The following is a 24128-nucleotide window of genomic DNA, read 5'->3' as shown; positions in this document are numbered from 1 at the left end:
TTAGGGTGGGATCGTACGACAATTTACTCATAAATATTATCATTCACTCACAGCAGTAGGTAGTCTTACACTAAAAGCTATTCAAATTAAACCTAGGTACTTATTATATTAAAGTTATATAAAAATAGGTCAATCGACAAAAAAAAACTAAATTGTATATTAAATATGAATTACAAAAAATATGTACGTAAGTAAGTATATTTAATCTTTGAATGAATGCTTATTGTAACTAGGTACATAGGTATACCTATATTATTCAAAAATAGAGGACATACCTAATATAAAAAAATAGAATAAACCAACTGATTCGGTCGAAATTAGTTTAACTTTATAAAAGGTAGGTTTAGTTTGCCTTAAATTCTAACTACACACTAATAATTATTAATTAATCTCTGTTTCCCCAGACCATGGCCTCTCCTGATTTTTGGACTGGCCAGCTTCAGGCAACCGGACCTCAGCGTCCGGCAAACCTACTTCAGTCTCTGGCAGTCCCGATTCATCGTAGGGCTGTGCGCTATAGCCCGCTGGCTGGAAGCTTTGCCCCTGGAACGGCTGAGCCGGATAAACTCCGTAGTTGAACGGAGCGTCTTCAACTTTCACCGGTTCCGTCGGCAGAGGGCTGTCTTCTGCTGACTCTTTCTTGTAGGGTATGCTCTCGTCATCAGAGTTGACTTTGACGGACTCGTCTGGGTCGATGGCTCGGGTCCTGAGGAAAATGGGATGTTAGTGAGGTGCACAGTTAGTTTGACGTTTCTGGTGGTGGCTTTCTATAAACAAAGACAACATATTTATTATGATAGTCTTTAGGTTAGGTATGGAAAGATCGTGAATCACACAAACATTAGTTTGCACAGACTGCAATCTTAGCAGTGTACGCGGCCACGGCATACTTTACGTGAAACTTGCCGGACGACATAGGGTGGTCGGAGTCTACACAAATTGGGTATTTAACTTTGAGACCATACTTAAAAGGAAGAATATCACGACGTGTCATGTGACGAGAAAGGTAATACGAATCAATGTGGAGAGAGGTGCAAGGAAAGATGAAAGATTTGATATGAAATGAACGCAAGTAAATGATGAGATGACGGGCGACAGAGAGGTATGGAAGAAAAAGTCATGCTGCGCCGACCCCAAGTGAATCGGACAAGGGCAAGCGGATGATGATGACATAAAAGGAAGAATTATGAGTGAAGGTGTCAGAAAACTACCTAATCATTTAGTTCAAGAATTCTCGCCACAAATAACATGCTTACTTGATCATGTAATCGATCTCCTCCTTCTCCTCAGCCTTCCTTTTCTTGAGGATGCGCCATCCGACGCAGATGAGCACGATGACGATGGGCAACATGACGGCGGTGATGATGCCCCATGTGGCCCCGAGGGTTCGTGAGGAGTACTCCTGGTTGCCTGTGGAAGTTATCCGCGAATGTTAGGTAAGCATCCTTTTTGCTAGGATGACTCACGTTAGACCGGGCCGGAGCTTCCGGATTCCGGAGCTTACTTTTCTATGATATGAATATGACAGGCGATCACGTGATGCTTTACGATGCGCCGGAAGCTCCGGCCCGGACACGACCCGGTCTAACGTGACTCTTAATTAAGGGCGCCCTGGATGATGTAACATGGACAATACTTAGGTAGTGTATTTTCATATACGCCTAGTACAAATGGCAGTCAATGTTCGTGAATTGTTTAGGAAAGTACTTGCATTTTAAGTGTATTTCAAGCTAAATGAGCCTGGGCCCATAACCTAATGAAGCAATATTTCTAGGAAACTTAATTTTTTTAAGACGTTCTTTGTTATTAATGACTTAAAAAATAATGTTTTGCAAAAACAAACTTCATCTGGTGACATTTTTGAATACATATTACATATGCATGAATAAGCTGAAGTATTTGACCGAGTCTGCTGACATTAATCAATACCTATAACATAACGTAAAGATTATCTCTGTCTGTACATATAATCTACACTGGTCCATCAAGTACATATAACCAACTTTTCTTTAATCATATTTTGAATAACCCAGTTGGCTTGCAATCTGTGCTAATGATGCTAATCTGGCTGAAAAACATGATGGGTGGACGAATTATCACGCATTGTCGGATGAAACCTATCGAACTATCTAATCTAGGTCGTTTTCGATTTTTCCGTCTTTGAGAATTGATTTTATAATATGCATGAGTATACAGTATGTATATTATAGTCATTTGTTGTTCTCGAATGTACAGTAAGTACTACGATGGCATCGTGAATAGGTATCAGTTTTTTATCACCATTATCAATTTATCACATTGTTTTATCAGCAAAGTTACAAATAAAGGTACTAGCCACTCACCTGGTTCATGTGACCTCAATTCCTTTGTGTACAGAAGATAAGAAAGCAAGTACTGAATCCACTCACAAGGTAAAATAAAACTCATCACATGCCAGAGAAAATTTCTATTCCACAATTTGTGGCAGAATGGGGGTCAAGTTCTTGCTTTCTTATACAAAAAAAAATAAAAACATGAATCATAATGGTCGTTATTCTACCGTTATTCGGAACAGAAATTTCCTCTTACTGTGACAAACATTTATCGGAAATATGTTTAATACTTTTCCACAAAATACTGTAATAAAATAAAACAAAATAAATATAAAATTAACAGTATAATAGACTCACAACAGACATTCAACAACAATGGGAAACAACAGATACCTACGACATTTTTTTAAATAATACTTAAGTGCGAAAATGCTATGTAAATCGGTGTGCGGTCTTCTTAAAGTCGAAGCTAAATCTAATATCTTTATAATTATTTTAATAATAAAAAGCCCTGTACTCCTACAGAATTGTCATTTTGTTCGGGCAGTGGATACAAGTCTACTAGGTACAACTACGAGCCATTAATCTGTAAGTATCTTTGATTAAAAAGACTTTACAAGATCCTAAGTAAGACATAGCCCGTTAGGCACTAAACCATTGTTGAGCGACTACTGAAAGTGGGAACTTCACTTGCGGGTGGATCTATTAAAGTCTCAACCGATTTACCCCTTTTGGGTGGAAGTGTGAAAGTCTTTATTTCGTCTGCTGGAGCACTCTTAGGAGCCTCCGGCAGACCAGTTTTGTTAAAAGTGTTCCTTGGACTTGTGTCAGAAGTAGGACTGATCGGTGGGGAATAAATTTCAGAGTAAGTCGGGGAGTAATGCGACGAAATAGGGCTGTACTGCCCTTCGTACTTAGGGGAGTATGGATCTTCTGAACCATCCTTAGTAGAATAGCCAGAGTCACTGGCAAGAGCGTGACGCCCGGTCTGACGAGGTCTGCTAACGTACTCGATGTCCTTTGCGGGACGAGTTAAAGTCGAATCTCGATTAGACCCCGAATCGGATGGTGAAGTAAGGGATAGCAAGTCTTCCTCAGACAGATCCCATAGTTTTTCAGGAAACTCCACGTCAGGAGCGTTGGGTAGAGGCTCGTGAGTTCGGTAAGTTTTGTCATAGCCTCTACGTTTTTTGGGTAAAGAGGATTTGTCTGATTTGCCCGAATCACTTTTACTTGAATCGGTGTACCCTATTCCGGAGCTCTCACCGTCTTGAGGCTCAGGTGGGAGTGGGGCTGCCCTAGTGATATTGGCTTTAGCAAGAGGTTGTTCTTCTGTGGGAGTATCGGGTAGTTTTGGTTTGACATCCGAATCGCTTCGGAGTGTGGAGGATTTCATGGTATCAGTTAAGTTTCCCATTGAGGCTGATCTGAGATTGAGTCGCGAGGCAGATTTCGAGCGCGGAATATCTTCGAAACGGAATCCCTGTTTGCCTTCGGAGCGCGGTTTGAACCAGCACCAGAACCAGAAGAGGCAAATGAGGAGGCCTAGCGGTAGAATAACGGCTACTATGACGCCCCACGTCAAAAATAGGGCGCGTTGCGAGTACTCCTGGTTACCTGGATATGAGAGAATTTACACTTATTTGATGCTAAATTCTACAAAATCCATAGGTCTTATCTACATATACGTTACGTACGTACTTACGTACGTTGTCTCGTCTTAAATTCTCTTAAGTTGAATAATGTAAACATCCCAATAAGTTATTCGCCTTATAATAAAATTGTAATACTCAATGTTAATTTACTTTTTCTTTAGTGTATGAGATCTATGTATTTTAGTTTAAGTAATTAGTTAGGCTTGACAAATTAATATTGAAACTACGTTTGTGCGACCTACGTAAGGAGTAACCTACAGTTTCATCCCACCAAAATGCTAGTAGGATGTCGTACCTAATGATTATGTATACATAAACGGGTGAAAAAAATGAACTGGTGTAAGAGAAGTTATAATACCGTACATAAAACAAAAAATGTTCAAAAACTTACGCAAGCACTCAGTGTACCCATAGTCGGGCAAGTTCCATCGGCCGTTCTCCTCACACACACGACGCTTGTCGCCGATCAAAATGAAGTCCTGGTTACACTCGAAGTTGACCTAAACAGGAAAAATAACCATTGTCATACATCATCTTGCTACTCGTGTAATACGGCCGGTCCGAGCGGTCGACTCGGCGGATGCTGCCGGCACTGTGTTGGTAGTTAGGGGCCAATCAAAATGTTATTTTTGGAAAGAAGTTTTTGTCAAAAGAATCTTATTTGACTGTGTTTTAGTTAGACAGTCACAAATGAGCAGTTTCCTTCAGCAGAATTTATTTCCGCGACCTCTTTGGCAGTGAAATGAACTCGCTGTCGTGGTTTTTGATAGTACAAGTATAGGGTACCTACTTCAAAAAGAGTTTAGTAAAAAGCTTCTTAATCTGGGTCAGTAAGTACGTCGGTAGGCACACTAGCCACCGAGATGGTATATTAAAAAGGCTGAAGCAAATATATGGAAAGCTAAACAAAAATTTCCTAAATTTTTAAGAATGACATGTTGGTCGGATACTTAAATATGTTGTGTTTGATACGAGTACTTAAACGTGTCAGATTGCTTCCTTGACCGTACCCTCAGTTTGCTAGGTGATGACTAATATAAAATTATTCTCTTGCTTTGTAAATACCTGGGTGTGTCATAACTCATAAGTCATTGACGATAAAAAAATTCAACAGATGTACTCGTAAAGGGTGGATGTAATAACATTTTTCAACTGAAATACTGAATGCAAAGGCTAGATTAAGGTGGTGGTACTTGTGCTTGACGCGGCAGTACATGTCATCTCGAAGCTTAAGTCATTGTCAATAGAGATGACAGCAGCAACCCTATTATGGATCGCTTTATCCACATTTATCCACGTGATAAAACAACTGTCACTTTTTAACTCTGCGGGATAGAAAGAGACGGACACCGTTTTATCACGCTGTCACGTAGACAAATACGACCATCATATCCGTACAGGATGTCATCTATTGGGCATTAGCATGTCGAGTACTAGTACCACCACCTTAAATATGGACAAGTTAAACTCACCCTTGTTCCTGGTGTGAAGAAGAAGTTACTCTTCCTGCCAAATCGAGGAGTCTCTAAGACACCACAGCTGATAACACGACGGTTGTTGGTTTCTTTGATGTTGGTCTGCAAACGAATTATTTTATTTTTATACTAGTCTCTGCCCGTGGTAGAGCGCTGGTGGCCTAGCGGTAAGAGCGTGCGACTTTCAATCTGGAGGTCGCGGGTTCAAACACCGGCTCGTACCATATTCGGAACTTATGTACGAAATATCATTTGATATTAAATTTATCAGTCGCTTTTCGGTAAAAGGAAAACCTCATGTGGAAACCGCGGGCTCATTCCGAATAAGGCCTAGTTTACCGTCAGGGTTGGTAGGTCAGATGGCAGTCGCTTTCGTAAAAACTAACCTATGCCAATTTTTGGGATTAGTTGCCAAGCGGACCCCAGGCTCCCATGAGCCGTGGCAGAATGCCGGAACAACGCAAGGAAGATGATGACTAGTTTCTACCCGCGACTTTGCTCGTGTGGAACCTCCCTCCTCTACCCGTGTCTGCACTCCATAACTTATCACTTATTAAATCAAATATCTATACACCTACAACTACTAAATTGCGAGGACTACCTCAGAATAGTTTGTCACTACAACAGCCAAGACCACACTGCACTAAAATGACCTGTCCAAGCAGCTATTACCCAGCCTTGGTTGCATGGTGCATCATAATTACGCAAACAATGCACGGCACCAATATAAACGATTAATTGCATGTCTCGCGACTGTGGATAGGAAGCTAATTGAGCGTATCTGTTAGCCATGATCTTAGCACAGTGGCCCGTTTTTAGCAATCGCTGTGATGGAAAACTAGTGTCTTCGGTAAGGGTAATGTGAACTTTATTATGTTGGGGAAAGGACCGGGCCAGGGCTTCCGGCGCTTCGTTTTCTATGGAAAGCACCACGTGATCACCGCTCAGTTGTCATCGAAAATGACATGTCGGAAGCCTCGACCCGGGCACGGCCCGGTCTAGCGTGAGTCATCCTTAAGTTACAAATCGTTGTGTTTGTGCCGAAAAAAATCTTGAGCCTAACGCTTTAGTATGTGTTAACTACTAAAGGTACCTACTTAGGTTAGGTAACTAAAACAAAATGAACATTTTCTGTTTTGTTATCCAATGAAGCAAACTTAACACTGAATTGAATATGGCTTTTGAAAGCCTTGTATCTAATGAATATGTTCGAGTAAATTGTAAATACTTACAATAGAGGCCAAATAGTTCTTCGTGAATTCCGCCATGTCCCTATTCAGGGTCATACCGTAGTCGTATCGACATTGGTACGAGTCCTGACAAATCTCTATAGCTCTTGCGACGTCGAAAGATCTGTTTGCAGGGAGGAAGTCCGCCGGTTCTTTTATGAAGTTTGGTATGAATTGATTATCGTTGTAGTAGGCGGCAGTCCGACCATATTCTCGCGTGAATAGGGCCACTCCTATGTCCTTTACTTCTCTGTCTCCTAGTTGCCCTGGTGAGATAAAATATAAGTTATACAATACAATACAATACAATACTCTTTATTGCACACCTCACATACACGTAGTTTACAATAAATGGACAATAACATAAACAAAGACATTAGAGGTAACAACAGGCGGTCTTATCGCTTAATCGTTATAATCACATTTTGGGGCTGATATGAGAACGCTGGGCCAAATTACCCACGGTCTAGATCCCACAGGATGGATCTCGGGGCAGACGAAGACCCAAAAGAAGATGGCGGGACGACCTTGATACATTGTGGAGTGGCGAGAGTGTGCATTGGACAGAATCAAGTGGCGGGAAAGAGGGGAGGCCTTTGCCCAGCAGTGGGATGTGGGATAGACTAATAGGCTAAGAAAAAAAAAGAAAATGGAACTACCCTGCACACTGCCCTATAACAGTAAACAGAGGCAGAGGAAACATCATGGGATCATTCCACATGTTGTAAGTTGTAGAGAATGAGCATATACCTATGTTACCCACTTGGTTTTTAAGTATCACGTATTTAGTGCCATATAACTTCTGTGCAAGTAAAGGCAGAGTAGCTAGGACCCGCCCATTTCTGCATCCCTGCCCCGCTGATCCTCTGGGATCTACTTATCATACTTTGTTACGACTTACAGTATTGTGCGAAGTCTCTGTGCGCCGACTGGAAGTTGTTCAGATCCACCGGTGTAATCATTCCGTCCGGTCTCGTGAAATCATCGTTTATATCGAAGGACCAGTTTCCGAATAATCCCCGCGTTTGGTTCTACAACACGAAAATAATTAATTAATCATAAATGTAGGGACACAACTCTGCAAGTATCACTGGTGTTTAATGCCATTATGCCTCTGAAAAGTTGACGTTAGTCCATCATGATTGTCGATGTCCACACAGTACTCAGTCTTTCCTATTCACATAGAAATTAGAAACCCTTAGGAGGTATCTAAGGGAGGTATACAATTATACAACCTCCGAGAATTACCCTAGAGGACAAACACTCCTCTGTCGAAATCCTCAGTTGATTCCTGTCAATTACAATTTTATATCTTACAGGATAATTAAGGCATGTTTCGATGGTTCCGTAAGAGTTGGTATTTTGGTATTAATTTCCAATTTAATCATCTAACTATGTAATCTTCATACGACAAGGTAAACTAGATAATTTTGCTTACCACATAAGTCCACGGCAGGTAAACCCTGGCGCTCATAAAGCCCTTATTTTCTATGACCTCAATACCAGCACCAGACGAAAACATGATGACGATCTCTGACTGGTTCAAGATGTACATAGGCTGGTATACCGTTACGCCTGAAACATAGAGAAAACTTGGTTGTGTACCGTGTACCATGTAAAAATAAAGCAGTACCTGACGTAAAATTAGACGTGTTTAATAAGGGTAACATTCCATTTCTGACCGCAGCTGCACTAATATTATAGTACGAACGCGTCGGTTTTATTGTCAATTTCCATAGTAAAATGAATGGTTGCAGCGGACTTGCGCGATCTCCATGTCGATAACTGGCGGGAGATGGCACAGGATCGAGGCAACTGGCGTGTACTCGTGTCAGAGGCCAAGACTCATTTTGGGTCGCAGCGCAGCACCATTAAGTCAGTAAGTAAGTGTTGCTGTCGTTGGAAATGGACTGTCACCTTTGGCAACGCACAGAGGTGGACTGTTCTTACCAGGGAAGTATTGGACTCGAAGCGCCGATCGGTCGAAGTAAATGCGTTTGTTGTCTGCAAACACGTCCAGTCTGTACCTCCATTGTGAATGCGTGGGTCGAAGACGAACCTAAAGTATAAAATAAAATTTAAGAATCTAGAAGGCAGTCGAAAACCATTAGTCTGTGCGGAAAAAGAAGAGTTGTGAAATGTATTCGGCCCGGCGATACATTCCTCGACTCTTCTCTTTCCTCCCAGAATAATATTTGCTGATCAAAACGGATTCTTTTGATACTTATTTAAATAATCTTTGGATTATCAGATATTTGAAAATTGCCGAGTGCGACAAATTAAACTTATAAATTTTTACAATTTTCATAGTAGCTGTAAAATCAAAGAGACCATGAGGTCTATGAGGCATACAATAAAAGTTGATTTCTTGTGCTATGGAAGGTCTTTAAACATCGCAAAGAGATAAGCTCTCCAAAGGTCACTTGTAAACTTTGTCTATACTAATAGCAACACTCTTAATTGAGCATCTGTGGACTGGACCTTATGTCTTTCAAATAAGGTTTAGGTTTACAAATTGTCAGTTAACAATGTAGATTATGGATGGTACTAAAACGTAGTGATATTCTCTTTGGTTGGTACCTCAATAAAGAAAAAAACTGGTCAAGTGCGAGTCGGACTCGCGTTTCAAGGGTTCCGTACATCACACAATTTTCAAAAAAAATTTTTGTACGTGTATCGTGACGTGAGTGAAACGCCTTGAAAAACCCGAATGAGTCAATCAAGTTTTCAACACATGTAACATGAAGTTTTCTGGCGTGGTGGCTTATATCTCTGCAAATATGCAAAGTAGCTTCTAGATAGGAAATTAAATGCCGAACAATAGTATAATCCCAATATACGTATAGTACAAGTGTCTAAATGCGAAGACTGAAGACCGAGTTCCGCGTAGGGCTGAAACTCGGAGCGTCCAATGGGTCGCGCTTCCTACAACTTCCGCAAGTGTTTTAAAAGCGAAGGCCGAAGAGAGATAATACCTACAGGGTGGCCAAAAAATAAGTACATTCCCGTAACCAGGGAGGTATTGGGATTATACCTACCTACTGAGCAACATTTACTATGGGACCCAAAATCGCGAAAAGAAATATATCCTCCCATAGAAAACGGACCAGTCAAAACGTATGAAACAGCCAAATTTTTCTTTGCGATTTCGGGGTTGCACGTCAGCAACGGAAATTTATTTATTATTTATTTATTTATTAGTCAAATAAGTAACACAGCATTACAGTAAAACCAAGGCACTGTGAAACTACAAAATAAAATAAAATAAGTACAAAGAAACTACAAATAAAAACCAAAGACAAATTAAACATTAGATTTGGGCGACGACGTAACAGCGTGGCTCCGTTGCGTCGTTTGACTTGGTGTAGGGTTGGGGTAGGGTTGGGGTTGGGGAAATACACTTAGTTTATTTTTTGGCCACCATGTATAGTGCTTTTTAAAACACGTGACAATACCTAGTAACCTAATCAATCAGTACTACAAGTAACATTGCGGCTGTGTGCCAGATACAGCTTAGTCGCATTTTTTATCTTAAGTCCGACTCACGCTTGAAGCTAAAGGCACGTCTGTTCGGGACACTTCAGGTCTTCGGCCTTATGCGAATTTCGGCCTAGGACCTTCGCAATAGCTGTCTAGAACTCTAATACATCACGTTTCACTTAAACCATTGCGGCTGTGTCCCTAAAAAACCTAAACCGCATTTTTGTTCTTAAATCCGACTCACGCTTGACTCTAGATTTCTAATAGGTTTTCCTGTCATCTTTAGGAAAAGGACTATTTTGTGTATTTTATTCAGAGTTTTAGACTTAGTAGTTTCGGAGATAGAGGGGGGGGGGAATGGTAATTTTTTGTCTATTTTCTTGAATAACTTCTAGAATTTTTATCGTAAATTTATAAAAAAATATATTTGAGATACTCACAATGAGCTCTTTCGTTTGATATGTAACACGACATAGTTTGCAAAACTTTGATTTTTAATTTTATGGTTTACCCCCCAAAAGTAGCCCCTATGTTTAAAATTCATTTGTTGACGTTACATATCCGTCTTTGGGTCACGGACTTACATATGTGTACCAAATTTCAACTAAATTGGTCCAGTAGTTTCGGAGCAAATTGGCTGTGACAGACGGACGGACAGACAGACGCACGAGTGATCCTATAAGGGTTCCGTTTTTTCCTTTTGAGGTACGGAACCCTAAAAAAGAAAAGAAATATAATATAGACACTAGAAAATAGAAGAGGAGTACTAATTGGACATCTGCTACGACACGACATGTTCCTAAAGAACATTATAGAAGAAAGAGAGGAAGAGGAGGACCGAGAATAAATTATTTCAACAAAATAAAAGAAAAGGTTCAGGTCGTGTCATACCAGAAGGTTAAAGAGTTGGCAGAGGACCGGACGAGTTGGAGATTGCTCCACCGACAAGAGCACAGCTCTTAACTATAAAGAAGAAGAGGTACCTCAATAGGCACGGAGTTGTTAGAGGCCGCCACGACGGAGGTGAGGTGTGTGGCGTTGACTTGTCCGTAGATGTTGCGCGCCACTTGCTCGAATCGTCCTTGCACGTCCAGCTTGATTTGAGGCTGGTCTACTCTCACTAGCACGTATTCACCTGTACAGAATAATAGAAGAATTAGACGTTGCGGCTTACGAATTACAGGCAACAAAAATGATTTTGATAAGACGCTCTCATTGCTTTGTGAGTTTTTCTCACAGAATAAAAATAAATTTCCGTTAGTTTGCCGTATTGATGCTGGGCTTCTTGAACAAAATGCAATTAGATGGCACTATAAAGGTTAAGATAAGATTATAAGAGGAGGAATGATCCTCAACAGGACAGTCACAAACAGTGGCGTAGCTAGCATGGGTGGCACCCGGTGCGGAAATTGTGGGTGTCACCCCAAAATTCAATCAAAATTGTAAAATATATTTAAAAAGAGTAATTGTAATTTTTTTTAAATCTCAGGATTTACTCCATCGCTTTCATTTTACGAATTTTTATAGGTGGCACTACTGATGTTCACGGTCGGGTGTCACCCCTGTCACCCACACCCGGGGCGGACCGCCCCCGCCGCCCTCCCCTAGCTACGCCACTGGTCACAATTATTGATAAAATTACCTTTTCCATTAAAGGTGTACTGGAGATCGTCGAAAGTAACAATGTGTGGGTCACCGAAAATACCCGCAACTCCAGGGGCCTGGTAGGCCACGCAATCCTGTGACGGACGTCGTTCAAACCTGTGTATAAAATCGTTAATCGTTAGTCGTTAATAGTAGTTAATCTGAAAGTGAAAATACCTGCAGAAAGAGAAAGAGTACGAATGAAGAGAAAACAGATGAATTTAACTCTCAAAAAACTGGTGTTGAAATGTTTAAAAATATAATATACTTAAACAGACGCGGTGGGACTAATAGATAATTACCAAAGTATATTCAGTAAGAGAAGAGAGAAGTTAATGAAACTATACACTTACCTAAATGTTTCACAGCCAACCGCCTGTTCTTCTTGCCACATGCAACATTGGTAGAATGGAATCATGTCGTGGAACCAATTGGAAAGTGATGGGACCTAGAGACAAAACATTTTTCTAAAATTCTCATTTCTATAAACAGAGATATATATAACTCCGTGAAATAGGTAGTTAATTAACAAATAGTATTATATACTAACGACTTTACCTTGTTAGCCTCGTTGTAAGGAGTGAAGCCGAAATCATGGGAACGCAAAGGTCTGGAACCCCACATCTGATCGTACGACATCATCAGGAAACCATTCTTGTCGTAACAACATTGTTGACCAGATCCTTCCGCGCTAGAAAAGAAAACAATTACTTTGAATAAGTAAAATCAATCGTAAATGTTAGCATAATGTTCACTTGTTCAGTCTATTATATGTAAGGATTTCAAGCAAACCAGAATCAACGCAACTTTTCTACACATACGCAATCATGTGTTTTAACGTTGTCTACCTAATTTTGTATTTGCCATAGATACATAATAAGGCTGCATCATTCGTAATCAGCTTATCTGAGAATTCCTGACATTATGATGCGGTAATCGTTGATCCTAAAATGCCTTCCAATAAAAACTTACAGTATAGACTACCTTCGTAATAATCTTACCTAGGACCTCCACTCCTGACACAGTGTATCGCGCCCCAATGATATCTACAAGTGGGATTAGTATCCTTGTCGCAAGCGAGATCAGGCATGAACCTGCCCTTGTCCAGCAAAGCGTGTTCCAAAGTGCAGGGACAGACTGGGACTTGGGAGGCGAAGTTCTTGAGGAAACGGTCGGTTCTGAGCCAGTTGTTGCACATGGTTTGGGACCAGCGCTGTCCGTGGAGTCTCTCCCATTGAGGGGCGAAGTACCAGCCAAGCGGTATCGGTCGACTCCATAGAACCCTGGACATATAATTGTGAAATAAATATGATCATCTTAAATAGATTAATCCTTGTGTTTAAGGAAAGTTAAAAATCCTGTGTGATAATTACTTACGGAGAAACAGAAACGCCCTTGTAAACTTCAGGAGTGGTTAAATTGATCTGCAAGAAACCAAACTGCATATCCTGATGCAAGAAATTCTCCCTGGTCCTAAAGTTCTGAGGATTAATAACGTATTCTCCTGTATTCGAAACTCCAGTCTCTATCATGTCAATGAATTCCAATTGGGGTCGGATGGTGACCTCCTTGTAGCCCCACAATCCGATCTGCAGTTGCACGTTTAGGTTAGAAGTCAAATTAAAGCGATCCCAAGTGATTTTTATTTCTGACGGATAGCGTTCGTGGATAGAATTGTCGGTGAAGAAAATCCTTTCTGTCGCTGTTGCTGGAGTTTCTGTAAAAAAACATACGAAATCATTCCGACTCTAAATGAAGGCGATAGAATCAAAATTGAAATATAAAATATTTTAGATGTCAACAATCTAAATAAAATAGTTACACGAATTCCTTACCTACGAAGTATTTTCCCTTCCACTTATAAGGCTCGTTATTGATCGCAATCTCAAATCTAGCGTAGCCGTTATGCCAGAAACGTGGTTGCACACATATAGCCCTGTTTCTGTCGACAACGGCGCCGATGACGGCTTCCGTGTCAAATCGGCAGGTAATTCTGTCGTCAGGGTTGAAACAGGGGCCCGTGATGTTGACGATGGTGCCTCCCAACATGTTGCCGCTCTCTGGAGCGAACATTAGGGGAAGATTGGCTCCGTCTGTAAAAAAAACCAAATTCATTAGTTTAGGTTACTAAGAAACCTGAGATAGATGAGTGAGATGGACTCCGATGTGGATCTTAACGTATGTTTTTTATTGTTTGCCCTGCCCGACGTTATGAAATGAACTATGAATGCGAATATAACTACAAAATTTTACCCGTTGCCCAGAAGCTTGGGCTAGAAAAAGGACCCTATCACGGTTTTCTTCCGATCCCACGGTGGGGCCACAATATTTCAAATGTTATCTTAGAATAATTCGTGAATGAGTTTTACCTATATCTTTGTTGCACGTCCCCATAAGTATTTTTTCGTCTATCCTAAATATGTGACGACCCGGGAAGCCGTTGGCCCAGCCTCGACCAGTGAGATCTCTGAGCACTGAAGCTTGAGAGTACGGTTTGTATTCGTAGCTCTGGGTTCCGTTTCCGGCGTTGAATCCAATCTGAAATAATATGAAGATATATTTATTTTACAGGTTTTTAATGGTCCATAGTAGATATTCATTGACAGATGACTAGCTCCACCATTTAATAATGGTACCTTGTTTTGCATGCAGCACAAAATAAACAAAATGTCTAACGCTATTCCTATCGGCTTGCCTAATTTTCAGACGACTAGAGTCTGCGTAGAAAGAGAAGAGTCGTGGAATGTAAGGGACACACATTCTATGACTCTTCTCTTTCCGCACAGACTATTAGCACTTTTACAAGAAAACCATCATTCATGACGAATAGAGAAACCAAACACCTCCGACTTGTCTACGAATTTGATTTGACGCGGAATCTAGGAACCTAATATAGTAAGATAAACTTTTCCTTCCCTTGCTTTTTTTATTCAGATGTATTATATTTCACAACATGGACTTACATAAGCAGGAACACCGCCCTCTCCGTTGGTGGTGTCACCGCCAGCCTCGGTGTGCGAGCTCCAGTTGATCTCCAAGTAGTTGAAGATGGCGTAGGTGAATACTTCGTCGGTCGCGAGGACCATTTGGAAGGTGTTTGTCTAAATAATTATAAAGAAAAATCGTAAATATTTACAGTTACGATGTAAAACACATATTTATAATAAAGAAGCGTATAAAAAATATATGTAAATTCACGAATTTGTCCGACTTGAGGAGGTTCGCATTAAACGAAAAATTCCATTCAGTGTCATGAAACTACAGAGCTGACGTCGAGGATAATTTTATTTATTCATCATGAGAGCGACGAATGAAAAAGAAAAAATATGGTTGTCTGTAAAGTCGGTTTACGGACGAGAATGTTGCGTGATAACGTCACAAGAAAACGTGGCCGTAACGTTACCATAGATCTCCATCTCCAACGTTACCATGGAGATCTGTCCACAACGTGACACTTTTTCCATGCTACCGGTGTTCAACTGTTCATCGATTTATAAGACGTTATCACGTCAAAAATAGAGTAATAGACTCAGTGGTAGACATTTAAAAGCGGAAACTGACCATGAACAAGGAGTTGTCGATACCACCGGCGAAGGACATGTTCTTCCAGGTGACGGTGACTGCGTGCTTGGGGTTGAAGGTCTCGGAGCCGATGACGCCCTCGCGCACGTCCCACGTGATGCGCTCGCGCATCTCCACACCCAGCTGATCGGTGCGGGTCTGGAAAAAAATGGTTTTCTGTAAAGTAGGTTTACGGACGATAATTTTAACGTCATAATAAAACTTCACCATTACATTACGTAACGTTACCATGGAGATCTGTCCACAACGTTACCATGGAGATCCGTCCACAACGTGACACATTTTCGTGCACGCTACCGGTGTTCATCGATTTATAAGACGTTATCACGTCAAAAATGATCCGTGAGAGAATAACCTAAATCAGCGGTCGGCAACCTTTTAGCAGCCAAGGGCCATATAGTAGTTAACGAAGCTGACGCGGGCCGCACTTTGGTAATATTTGTGACTTTGCAGACATTGTCAATCGTCAGTACTACATACAAAATAGCCAGGGAGGCTCGCGGGCCGCAAGCGAGTGGTTGGCGGGCCGCATGCGGCCGCTGACCTAAATAATAGTTTTTTGGTATAAGGTGGCGAAATGGTTTCAAAGAAGGATGATGCAGATGGCGATCGCTACAATCGTTTAAAAAAGCTGTCATTAAGTAGGTAAATATGCCAAATCAAAACAAACATAGGTAAACCTAATATTACAGACTTGTTTGGGTTTCTGACAGTTGGAACCAATTATAATCTGTGGGTTTTTAAATGGTTTTTAACGTTTTTAACCTCAATGCAAATGCCTCGAAACGTTGGGCACCGTGCCGGTTATTATAATAAATGAGATGGGAAGAAATGGGTTCAAATGCACCAAAAATCCCCAAAAGACACCAAGCCTACATAAAAGGAACATAAGACTTTGGTACCTACTTGATTAATAAATTTAGAATTCCCAATTGGTATTAAAATTGTAATTGTTGCAACCTACCTACCTTACAGCTACAATATTAAGATATTAACTCACAATTTTAGACGGGTCTAACGCGAAATTTACCTATTCAATTACCTTTCTTTACCGACGTTTCGACACAGGTTTCACTGGTCGTGGTCGCGGCTATCTGATGTCCCAGCAAAATGTCAAAACAGAGATCAAGAGTGAACAGGCACCTTCTGGGCGAGCTCGCTCCATCGTAGGCCACGTCTACGCCTCGGCTAGTCTGTGGCCATGAGTAAACCCATGCATAATAAAAAAAAAAGATTGTTGCAACTACCCGACGAAAAGTGTATGGAAAATGTGAGTTAATATGTGTTCAAAACGCGGAAGTTTTAAATATTATACATATTAAGATACATGTAATCTACCTGTAAGTCCCTGTCCATCCTGAAGTAGACACCAGGGCGTCTTGGATCCGGCTCCTCAGGCCTCATGCTGCCGATCCGGCACTTGCTGAAGAAGATGCCTATGAACGAGGGGTCGTTGATCTGCGGCCAGTCTCGCACGGGGAAGGAGAGGGGGTACGTGTAGTGGTCCGGGGGGTCGCTGAACTGGATGTAGCCGTTCATGGATATCTGTGAAGACACGGATGTTATATATCATCATCATCATCATCATATCAGCCAGAGGACGTCCACTGCTGGACATAGGCCTCCCCCAAAGAGTACCACAATATGTGACTTTAATTTTCATGGGGGGTGAATGCCGTAATCGCCACACTTGGCATGCGGGTTGGCGATCGCAGTATCTCCACCGCACTCAAGGGACGCGGCTGCCCATCCTCCGGTGGTCTTGGTCGTAGTTTAAGGACATACCCGGGTCCACGTTGTTATATATGGTTGTTTTCTTTGCTGTATTGTATCTAGTCTTGAATATTTTAGACTTTTGGGTCAATCAACCAGTATAAAGCAGCAGACGTACCTACTAATATGTAGTAAGAGATATTAAGTGGCTGGTTTGTTTCAAATTAGGTCTCTAACAATGTTACCAGTTTAATAGAAATTAAAGTTAAAAGTTTGAAATCCTGTAGCCTTAAATCGGATTTATAATATCGATATTTTTCATTTTAAAAATTGGTAAGTATAGGTAAATAGAAAAGTTGAGAGAATTTTCACGACGTTCTCCTGATAGCCTAGAAATGACGACTATGACGGGCAAAGTTGAAGGCCAGAGGACTCGCGGCAGACCACCCGCTAGATGGAGCGCACAAGTCACTACACCGTTGCATCTACATCTGCAGGAAGCCGTACATATGACGGGTGACAGAAGCCTATGGAAGAGACTGGTCAGCAACATTAGGACATGATGTCACGATCCTCAGCATTGAGGGAACGACTGATGATGATGAGAGAATTTTATTGGGGGCCTAGCCATGATGCCAATCGTTTGCGCTACGACAACGCTTTCTATTTATCTCTACATACCTAATTGTTGTACCGCAAGCTATTGGAGTCTTGGCTAGGCACCCTGCACCTACTAGAAATTGAAGGGATGTTTACAAAAACAACATAACTGCTTAGAGCGGTTCACACTTTTTTAAGAACATTGTTAATCGTTTCAAAGGTGTCAACCAGTGTAGTCAGTTATGTTGTTTTTGCAAACATCTCTTCAATTGTATTTTTTTTTCGGATCACCAACATATATTGTATTGGACATGTTAACTGACTCGGAAATTACAATGAAATACAAACACAACTCACCCGCGTATAATTAAATCTAAATCCGAAGAACGGCAGTTGGAAGTTGAAATTCTTATGAATCTGCGGCGTAGAAGTATGAATGTCCCTCTGGTAGTCCCCCAGGTTCTCACTGCCACCCTGGTCGTAGAACCAGTAGAGGAAGTTGCCGCGGATCTGCTGGAGACGAGCATTGGTGATGACGTAGGGCTGCCCATTGTTCTGGTAGCTGGTCGCCGGGAGAACGCGTCCGTCGATGTGGGCTGAAAGTGGAAGAGGAAATGATGATGAAAAGGAAGTACCTACTTACCTAATTAAATAAAACAGGACAATTGCGAGTCGGACTCGCCCACCGAGGTGGTACTTTTTAGTATTTGTTGTTATAGCGGCAACAGAAATACATCATCTGTGAAAATTTCAACTGTCTAGCTATCACTGTTCATGAGATACAGCCTGGTGACAGACAGGCGGACAGCGGAGTCTTAGTAATAGGGTCCCGTTTTTACCCTTTGGGTATGGAACCCTAAAAAGTTGGTGTTGATTTTTTGAATTTGAGGGTCTGAAAAGAAAAGCGTCTCCCCCACTGCTGCTAAATTTTGAAATAATGACAAACGATAAATTTGAATAAGTAGTTTGACGTTTTTGACGCAATAAGTTAAATAATAATAGTTAGGGAGGCGAATAGGGGAATTTTCGGCAATACTCGAGCGTGGCAGTTTAAGATATGAGAGATACCTTAGACCTAATAGAACAACCTTGTAAAGTATTTAGCTCTATATGTAGTGACGCGCGCCTAGGATAGACGATCAGATTAGTAAAAAAAAATGGATAGTCTGAAATACTCGAGCGCGTCAGATTAAGATATTGGGGGTTGATTTTAGTGTTTAAAGACCAAATTTAACTAATCTGACGATAAGTCCTTGACGCCGCCGAGTTATAGGGTCGCGAACTTGTAAAAAAAAAACGTTAATCCGGCATTCTCAAGCGCGATTTTTTTATTTTTTATTTTGAAGAATATAATCTAAAACTTACTAAAAATACAAAATCTGCCGGTTTCCGCATGACCGGAAGTGTGGAGGAGCCATTTCGTCTTCCTAAGAACGCGTTGCGGCATATAAGTCGCGAACGATACATTTTACAAAAAAAAAGTTAAATAAACAAAAAAGGTAATTTTATTTTACACAAAAAAGGTCTCTTTACATAAGAAAGGAAAAAAAAGAAACCAAACCAAACCAAAAAACCTTTTTCGGTCAGATTAAGAGAACCCACCAACATTTTTGTCAGATTAAAAAAGTATGCTTTCAGGATACCGAGATAAACCTCCCCTATGAAAATCTGACGCGCTCGAGTATTTCAAAAAAACTTCTTTTTTTTTGCATTTTCAAAAATTCATCGTAACTTATCGTCACGCCGAAATCGTCAGTTTTTTTAAAGGAAGCTTCCTTGGGGCCTACTTAACACCCCTTCCGAAAATCTGACGCGCTCGAGTAAATTTTTTTTTTTGCATTTTTGACTACTTTATATGCCTACCCCCACCACGCAAACCGGCAGATTAGTATACCGTTGTTATCAGAGGCACTCGGGGCATACGTAGTATGAATATCTGACGCGCTCGAGAATGCCCAAGTAACTGTTTTTTTTAACATTTTTGAAAAACCGTACACGCCAAACCCACCGCTAAAATGGTTTTTGCCATACGAGCTATTCTTTTCGAAATTATTTTATCTTTCGATTTTGATAGGTCTCGACGGCGCCGTTGAATTACGCCATTTAGCTACCTCGCCTCCTTAACTATAACCTGTGAATATAAATATTTATTGTTTTCAATAAGATATGCATATGCACGTGTAGTTAATGACTACTCTGTAGGTAGGTAATAATTACGTATCAAAAATTATAATATTATTATGTTGCTGTATATCAACAACTCGTAAATACGTTGTTTTTGTAGACATACCTAAATTAAAACTGAGAGCTTAATAGATAACAGCCGACCTCTGTATGACTTGGCAAAGAACAAGCAGTTGCTTATGTGGTTGAGAAAATTATTTATCCAGTAGGTAACTGCTAGAAGGTCAATTTTTTTAGTTGTTTAAAAATAGCTCTATTCAGGTAGAGAATTGACAGACACAAGATTTTTAAACAAAAGTTGTCACATCTGTGGAAAATAATGTCTCCAATTTAATTTAAAAATGCTGCTAATAAACTTAATTGAGTGATCATAATATAATTTCTTGTGGGTGGACGTCCTACGCTGCGCTTGCTAGTCCGTGGTCTCCACTCGAGCACTTTTCGACCCCATCGGTCATCTTCTCTGCGTGCAATGTGGCCTGCCCATTGCCACTTCAGCTTGCTAATCCGGTGGGCTATGTCGGTGACTTTAGTTCGTCTACGGATCTTCTCATTTCTGATTCGATCACGCAGACACACACACACAGGATGGACAGACGACCTTGTTAAGGTCGCCGGAAGACGCTGGATGCGAGTCGCTTCCAACTGGCACGTATGGACTTATGGAGGTCCAAGAGGGAGGCCTATGTTCAGCAGTGGACGTCTTATGGCTGAGATGATGATGATGAATATAATTTATTGATTCTCCTTTCCAGCGAAGCTTTGTATCGACTTCAGCTTACAACTCACGCTATCACTCGATAACGATATCTAATCGCTGACAGGTTGAATGTTCCTAGTATGGATGATGTCAGCCTACCCCGCAGCACCTCATTGTTTGCATTTAACTTGTTATTGTCTCAATGAAAAACGATAACAATTATAAATCCGGTTAATAAGTTAGTTTTTAACGGATCACAAATTTTAGTAAAATCAGGCGTGTCTCACTCCGCGATTTCGTCGCTTTGCTACAGGTAGCTAAAAGTACATCCGTTCGGCCCCAATTTTGGGGTTTGCCATAAGCCGGGTGTGGCGCTGTCGCCACCTAGCGGCCATATCTGTGCTGATCGTAACAGACGCGTTTTGTTAGAGAGTGAGTCTTCTGTACTTAGTACTATTATTTATTCTGTGGTAAAATGTGACACCTGAATATCACGTTTTGCCATTAAAAATAGAAACACTGGTCACCAGAATCAAGTCCCCATTTTATGACTTAAATCTGTACTTAAATTATACATTCGAATTAAATACGTTATCATCCGTAACATCGCATCAAAACCCGTGCTCCAATATAATTTCACCCTCCAAGTGACTTGCGCTACACTTTCCCACCACCGATGAACATCTGCCAGGTGCTCTGATAAAGTTACAATCAACTAACTAGACTTTACTAGACCCCTCTAATTGGTTGGCTATACGAAACCCCTTTTCGTTCTATTAAGTGTACCTATACCTATTTATTGGACCAGCTCTCTATCAAGTTTGGGTTGATATATATAGTTTCCTCGTGTAGGTACGCAAGGGAGCGTGTGTGAATTAGAGATAATATCTAATTAGCTGAGTACCTAATGGGGTTGGCAACTGTCAAAGGTTTGGATAGATGGCGCCATCATAGCTTGCCCCTTTTTCTACGAGATTTGGCTTAAAGAGCTGGCATCCAAAGCATTAAAAAAACAAAAATTTGACACAATTCTAGGGTTGACGGGGCAAGTTATGATGGCGCCATCTGCTTAATACTTTGACCGGCCAACCCCATTATTAGCGTTAAGTGTCAATGTCAAGTTTAAGCTTTCAAATTAGGTCACAAGATGATAGTCTTTCCAACGTGTGCTGTCTAGTCCTTCGGAGTATTAGGCGGCCAATGGTCATACACAAAATTAACCACCGGTGGTAACAAGGTGGTAACGGTAGAAAGAGAAATATAATAGAGTAAACACGGATCAGAAGTTATGAATGACCTGTATCTTACAATCTTGTTTGCTCAGTGATTTCACAATTAAGTAGGTATTTGCAGGTGACTCAATCGGTGGCACGCAACTGTTTGATTATGATAAGGGTGAATAATGGGGCATTCCGGGTAAACCACTTCAGCCCATCGATTTTATTTACAAGGGTTGTAACTGCGATTAGAAATACAAATACAAAATACATAGTTTTATTTGGTTTAAGACATAATACACGAGTCATAAAAAGCTAAATCTCCTATTAAGTAAATAAAATGATACCAACTTGTGTTATGTCGGGAGACACCGCGCGCTCTTCCATTAGAAAATATAGGGCATCCAACAAACTGTACTGTAGGAACTTAATTTAATTTATATACTAATAGTTCAACTAAACTGTTATATGTATATATATGTTAGATATATTGTATGTAGATACTGAACAACTTTTACTATAAATCTGCTGTTCCATAGAAAACATTGATATTATGATTCGCCGAAATGTAAAAATTACAGGTTTTACAAAATGCTTTTAGTGTCATAATGTTTAAAATCAGTCTCAGTCGAAGAACAAGAGGGTTTATGAAATTCAGTGTGTGTTTATTTTTGGTTAGATCGTGAGTTATTCAAAATAATCTCAGTCCCAAATCGAAGACTGTGAGGTTCTTTTGTTTTGGTGTTTTTGGGAACTTATGTATGATCCGTGATAACACATGAGCCGTGGCAAAATGCCGGGTTAACGCGAGGAAGAAGAAGACTCAGTTATTTCAGGATGGTCGTATAAAAAACAGATGGCGCCTAATTTCCACTTCATGTAACGAATGAAGTCTCGAATGACCCACTTTTCTCCGACGTAAGCCCTAAACCAACACGATGAAATCATTCCACATTTTAACGCCTACAAATTTTGAAACCGCATTTTGTTTATCTCCCTGATAAAGGGTCTTATCTTTTAATTGGTAACATTGTTTGCTATAACCCTGCAAAATATAGAGGGAACTGAAGCTCAATGAAGAGTGAGTAACGCAGGGCTCTTCGATTCGTCGGCTTATAGGCGCTAGGTGCGGCCCTTATCGAAGATTAGAAATGATAAATTGTGCGACGACAATGAGGTTTCATTAAGTTTTGTTCGGTAAGATTAACACTTTCAGCTTTGAAGCCCTAAATAAGTAAATTATTGCGAAGATTGCGAAGTATGATGCAGTAGCAGTAGGGACATAGGGCTCGCAGAAGAATTTTCCACTTATTGCGATCTTGAGCGGCTACTTCCAGCTCTTTCCAGCCCAGAACGATTGAGCCACCCTCCTTCTCAAAGGATTATAATGTATGTAATGTACTTAAAGCTACATTACTTACTTTGATTTTAAATTACTAAAAATAAAGGCAGGCGAGTAAAGCATGCATTTTCTTTGGTTACAAAGTATAACGTAATCTCAGTGCATCAGCAGAGAGGCTCTATTTACGTGTTTAATGATCTGACGCATCATCTGAATCATCACCATTAAGTATGAGTCATAGACTAGGTTAACTATCTAATAATTATAATCCACTAGGGAATATTATGAGTAAGTAAAATACGAGTAGTTTACTTCACTGTACTTGCTCTAAAGTGTTATTATTGATTGTTAAATTTGAGAAAGGACAACAGTACATAGATACTTACCATATTCGTTGTTAGTGGCCAAAGTCGTAGTGGGATTCAAAAGCTGCCTCTGACTCTGCTCATTGGCAGGATCATCACCAACGTTTACAGCTTCTAAATCAATTGGGCCTTCACTCAGACCATCCTGCAGCTGATATTTCCCACTCCTGACTTCTAAAGGCGCGTCCGGTAGAATCTCTACAGGCGCTACGCTTTCAACATCATCAGACCTCGGACTAGTAGCTTCACTGGTTATAACAACTTCACTTTCTACATCTGGTACTACTTCCTCTATAGTCCTTTCATTTTCATTAACTATAACATCCTCCTGTCCTATTACACTGGCACTTAGCAAAAGTACAAAAAACGCTAACCTTGCGTTAACCATTTTAACTTCACTTGTTTTCTCAATCACATTATATGTGTGTTCACTTATCTTATTGATTTTAGCGACAACAGGTGCCTGGGTATTGTGGTCGGCGACTGGAGTGCTGGTTCTGTGTGTGCTCGTTGATACCGGCTTATCTTGTGGAGATATGATAAGATAGTAAATAGGAACGTTAGGTGTGCCAAATTCTTTGTACTAATCCACACCTTATTTAGTAGTACGTTTCATTATATTATAATTGT

General features: G+C 40.6%; 1 protein-coding gene across 3 annotated transcripts; it reads right to left on the bottom strand.

Moving 5' to 3' along the window:
• Positions 1-298: 298 nt before the first annotated feature.
• On the bottom strand, positions 299-24128 carry LOC134670735 (protein mesh). 3 transcript variants are annotated; one of them, XM_063528546.1, is made up of 22 exons: positions 23520-24123; positions 18048-18286; positions 16716-16922; positions 15357-15515; positions 14759-14896; positions 14165-14333; positions 13631-13888; positions 13173-13512; positions 12797-13078; positions 12354-12486; positions 12149-12243; positions 11794-11912; positions 11135-11286; positions 8622-8730; positions 8110-8246; positions 7573-7702; positions 6675-6937; positions 5440-5544; positions 4359-4467; positions 3039-3929; positions 1257-1410; positions 299-706 (listed from the first exon to the last, which is right to left on the bottom strand). In XM_063528546.1, the coding sequence occupies exons 1-22, from the start codon at positions 23884-23886 to the stop codon at positions 382-384; spliced, it is 4881 nt and encodes a 1626-aa protein (XP_063384616.1). In that variant the 5' UTR covers positions 23887-24123; the 3' UTR covers positions 299-381. The 3 variants fall into 3 exon arrangements, with proteins under 3 accessions (XP_063384616.1, XP_063384614.1, XP_063384615.1); XM_063528544.1 differs by lacking the exon at positions 3039-3929 and having other exon boundaries at positions 23520-24124; XM_063528545.1 differs by lacking the exon at positions 3039-3929 and having other exon boundaries at positions 639-767; positions 23520-24128.

Source organism: Cydia fagiglandana, chromosome 14 (assembly GCF_963556715.1).
Source record: "Cydia fagiglandana chromosome 14, ilCydFagi1.1, whole genome shotgun sequence".
NCBI classification, from domain to species: domain Eukaryota; kingdom Metazoa; phylum Arthropoda; class Insecta; order Lepidoptera; family Tortricidae; genus Cydia; species Cydia fagiglandana.
The sequence above is the reverse complement of the archived record's forward strand: the minus strand, read 5'-3'. Positions and strand labels throughout refer to the sequence as shown.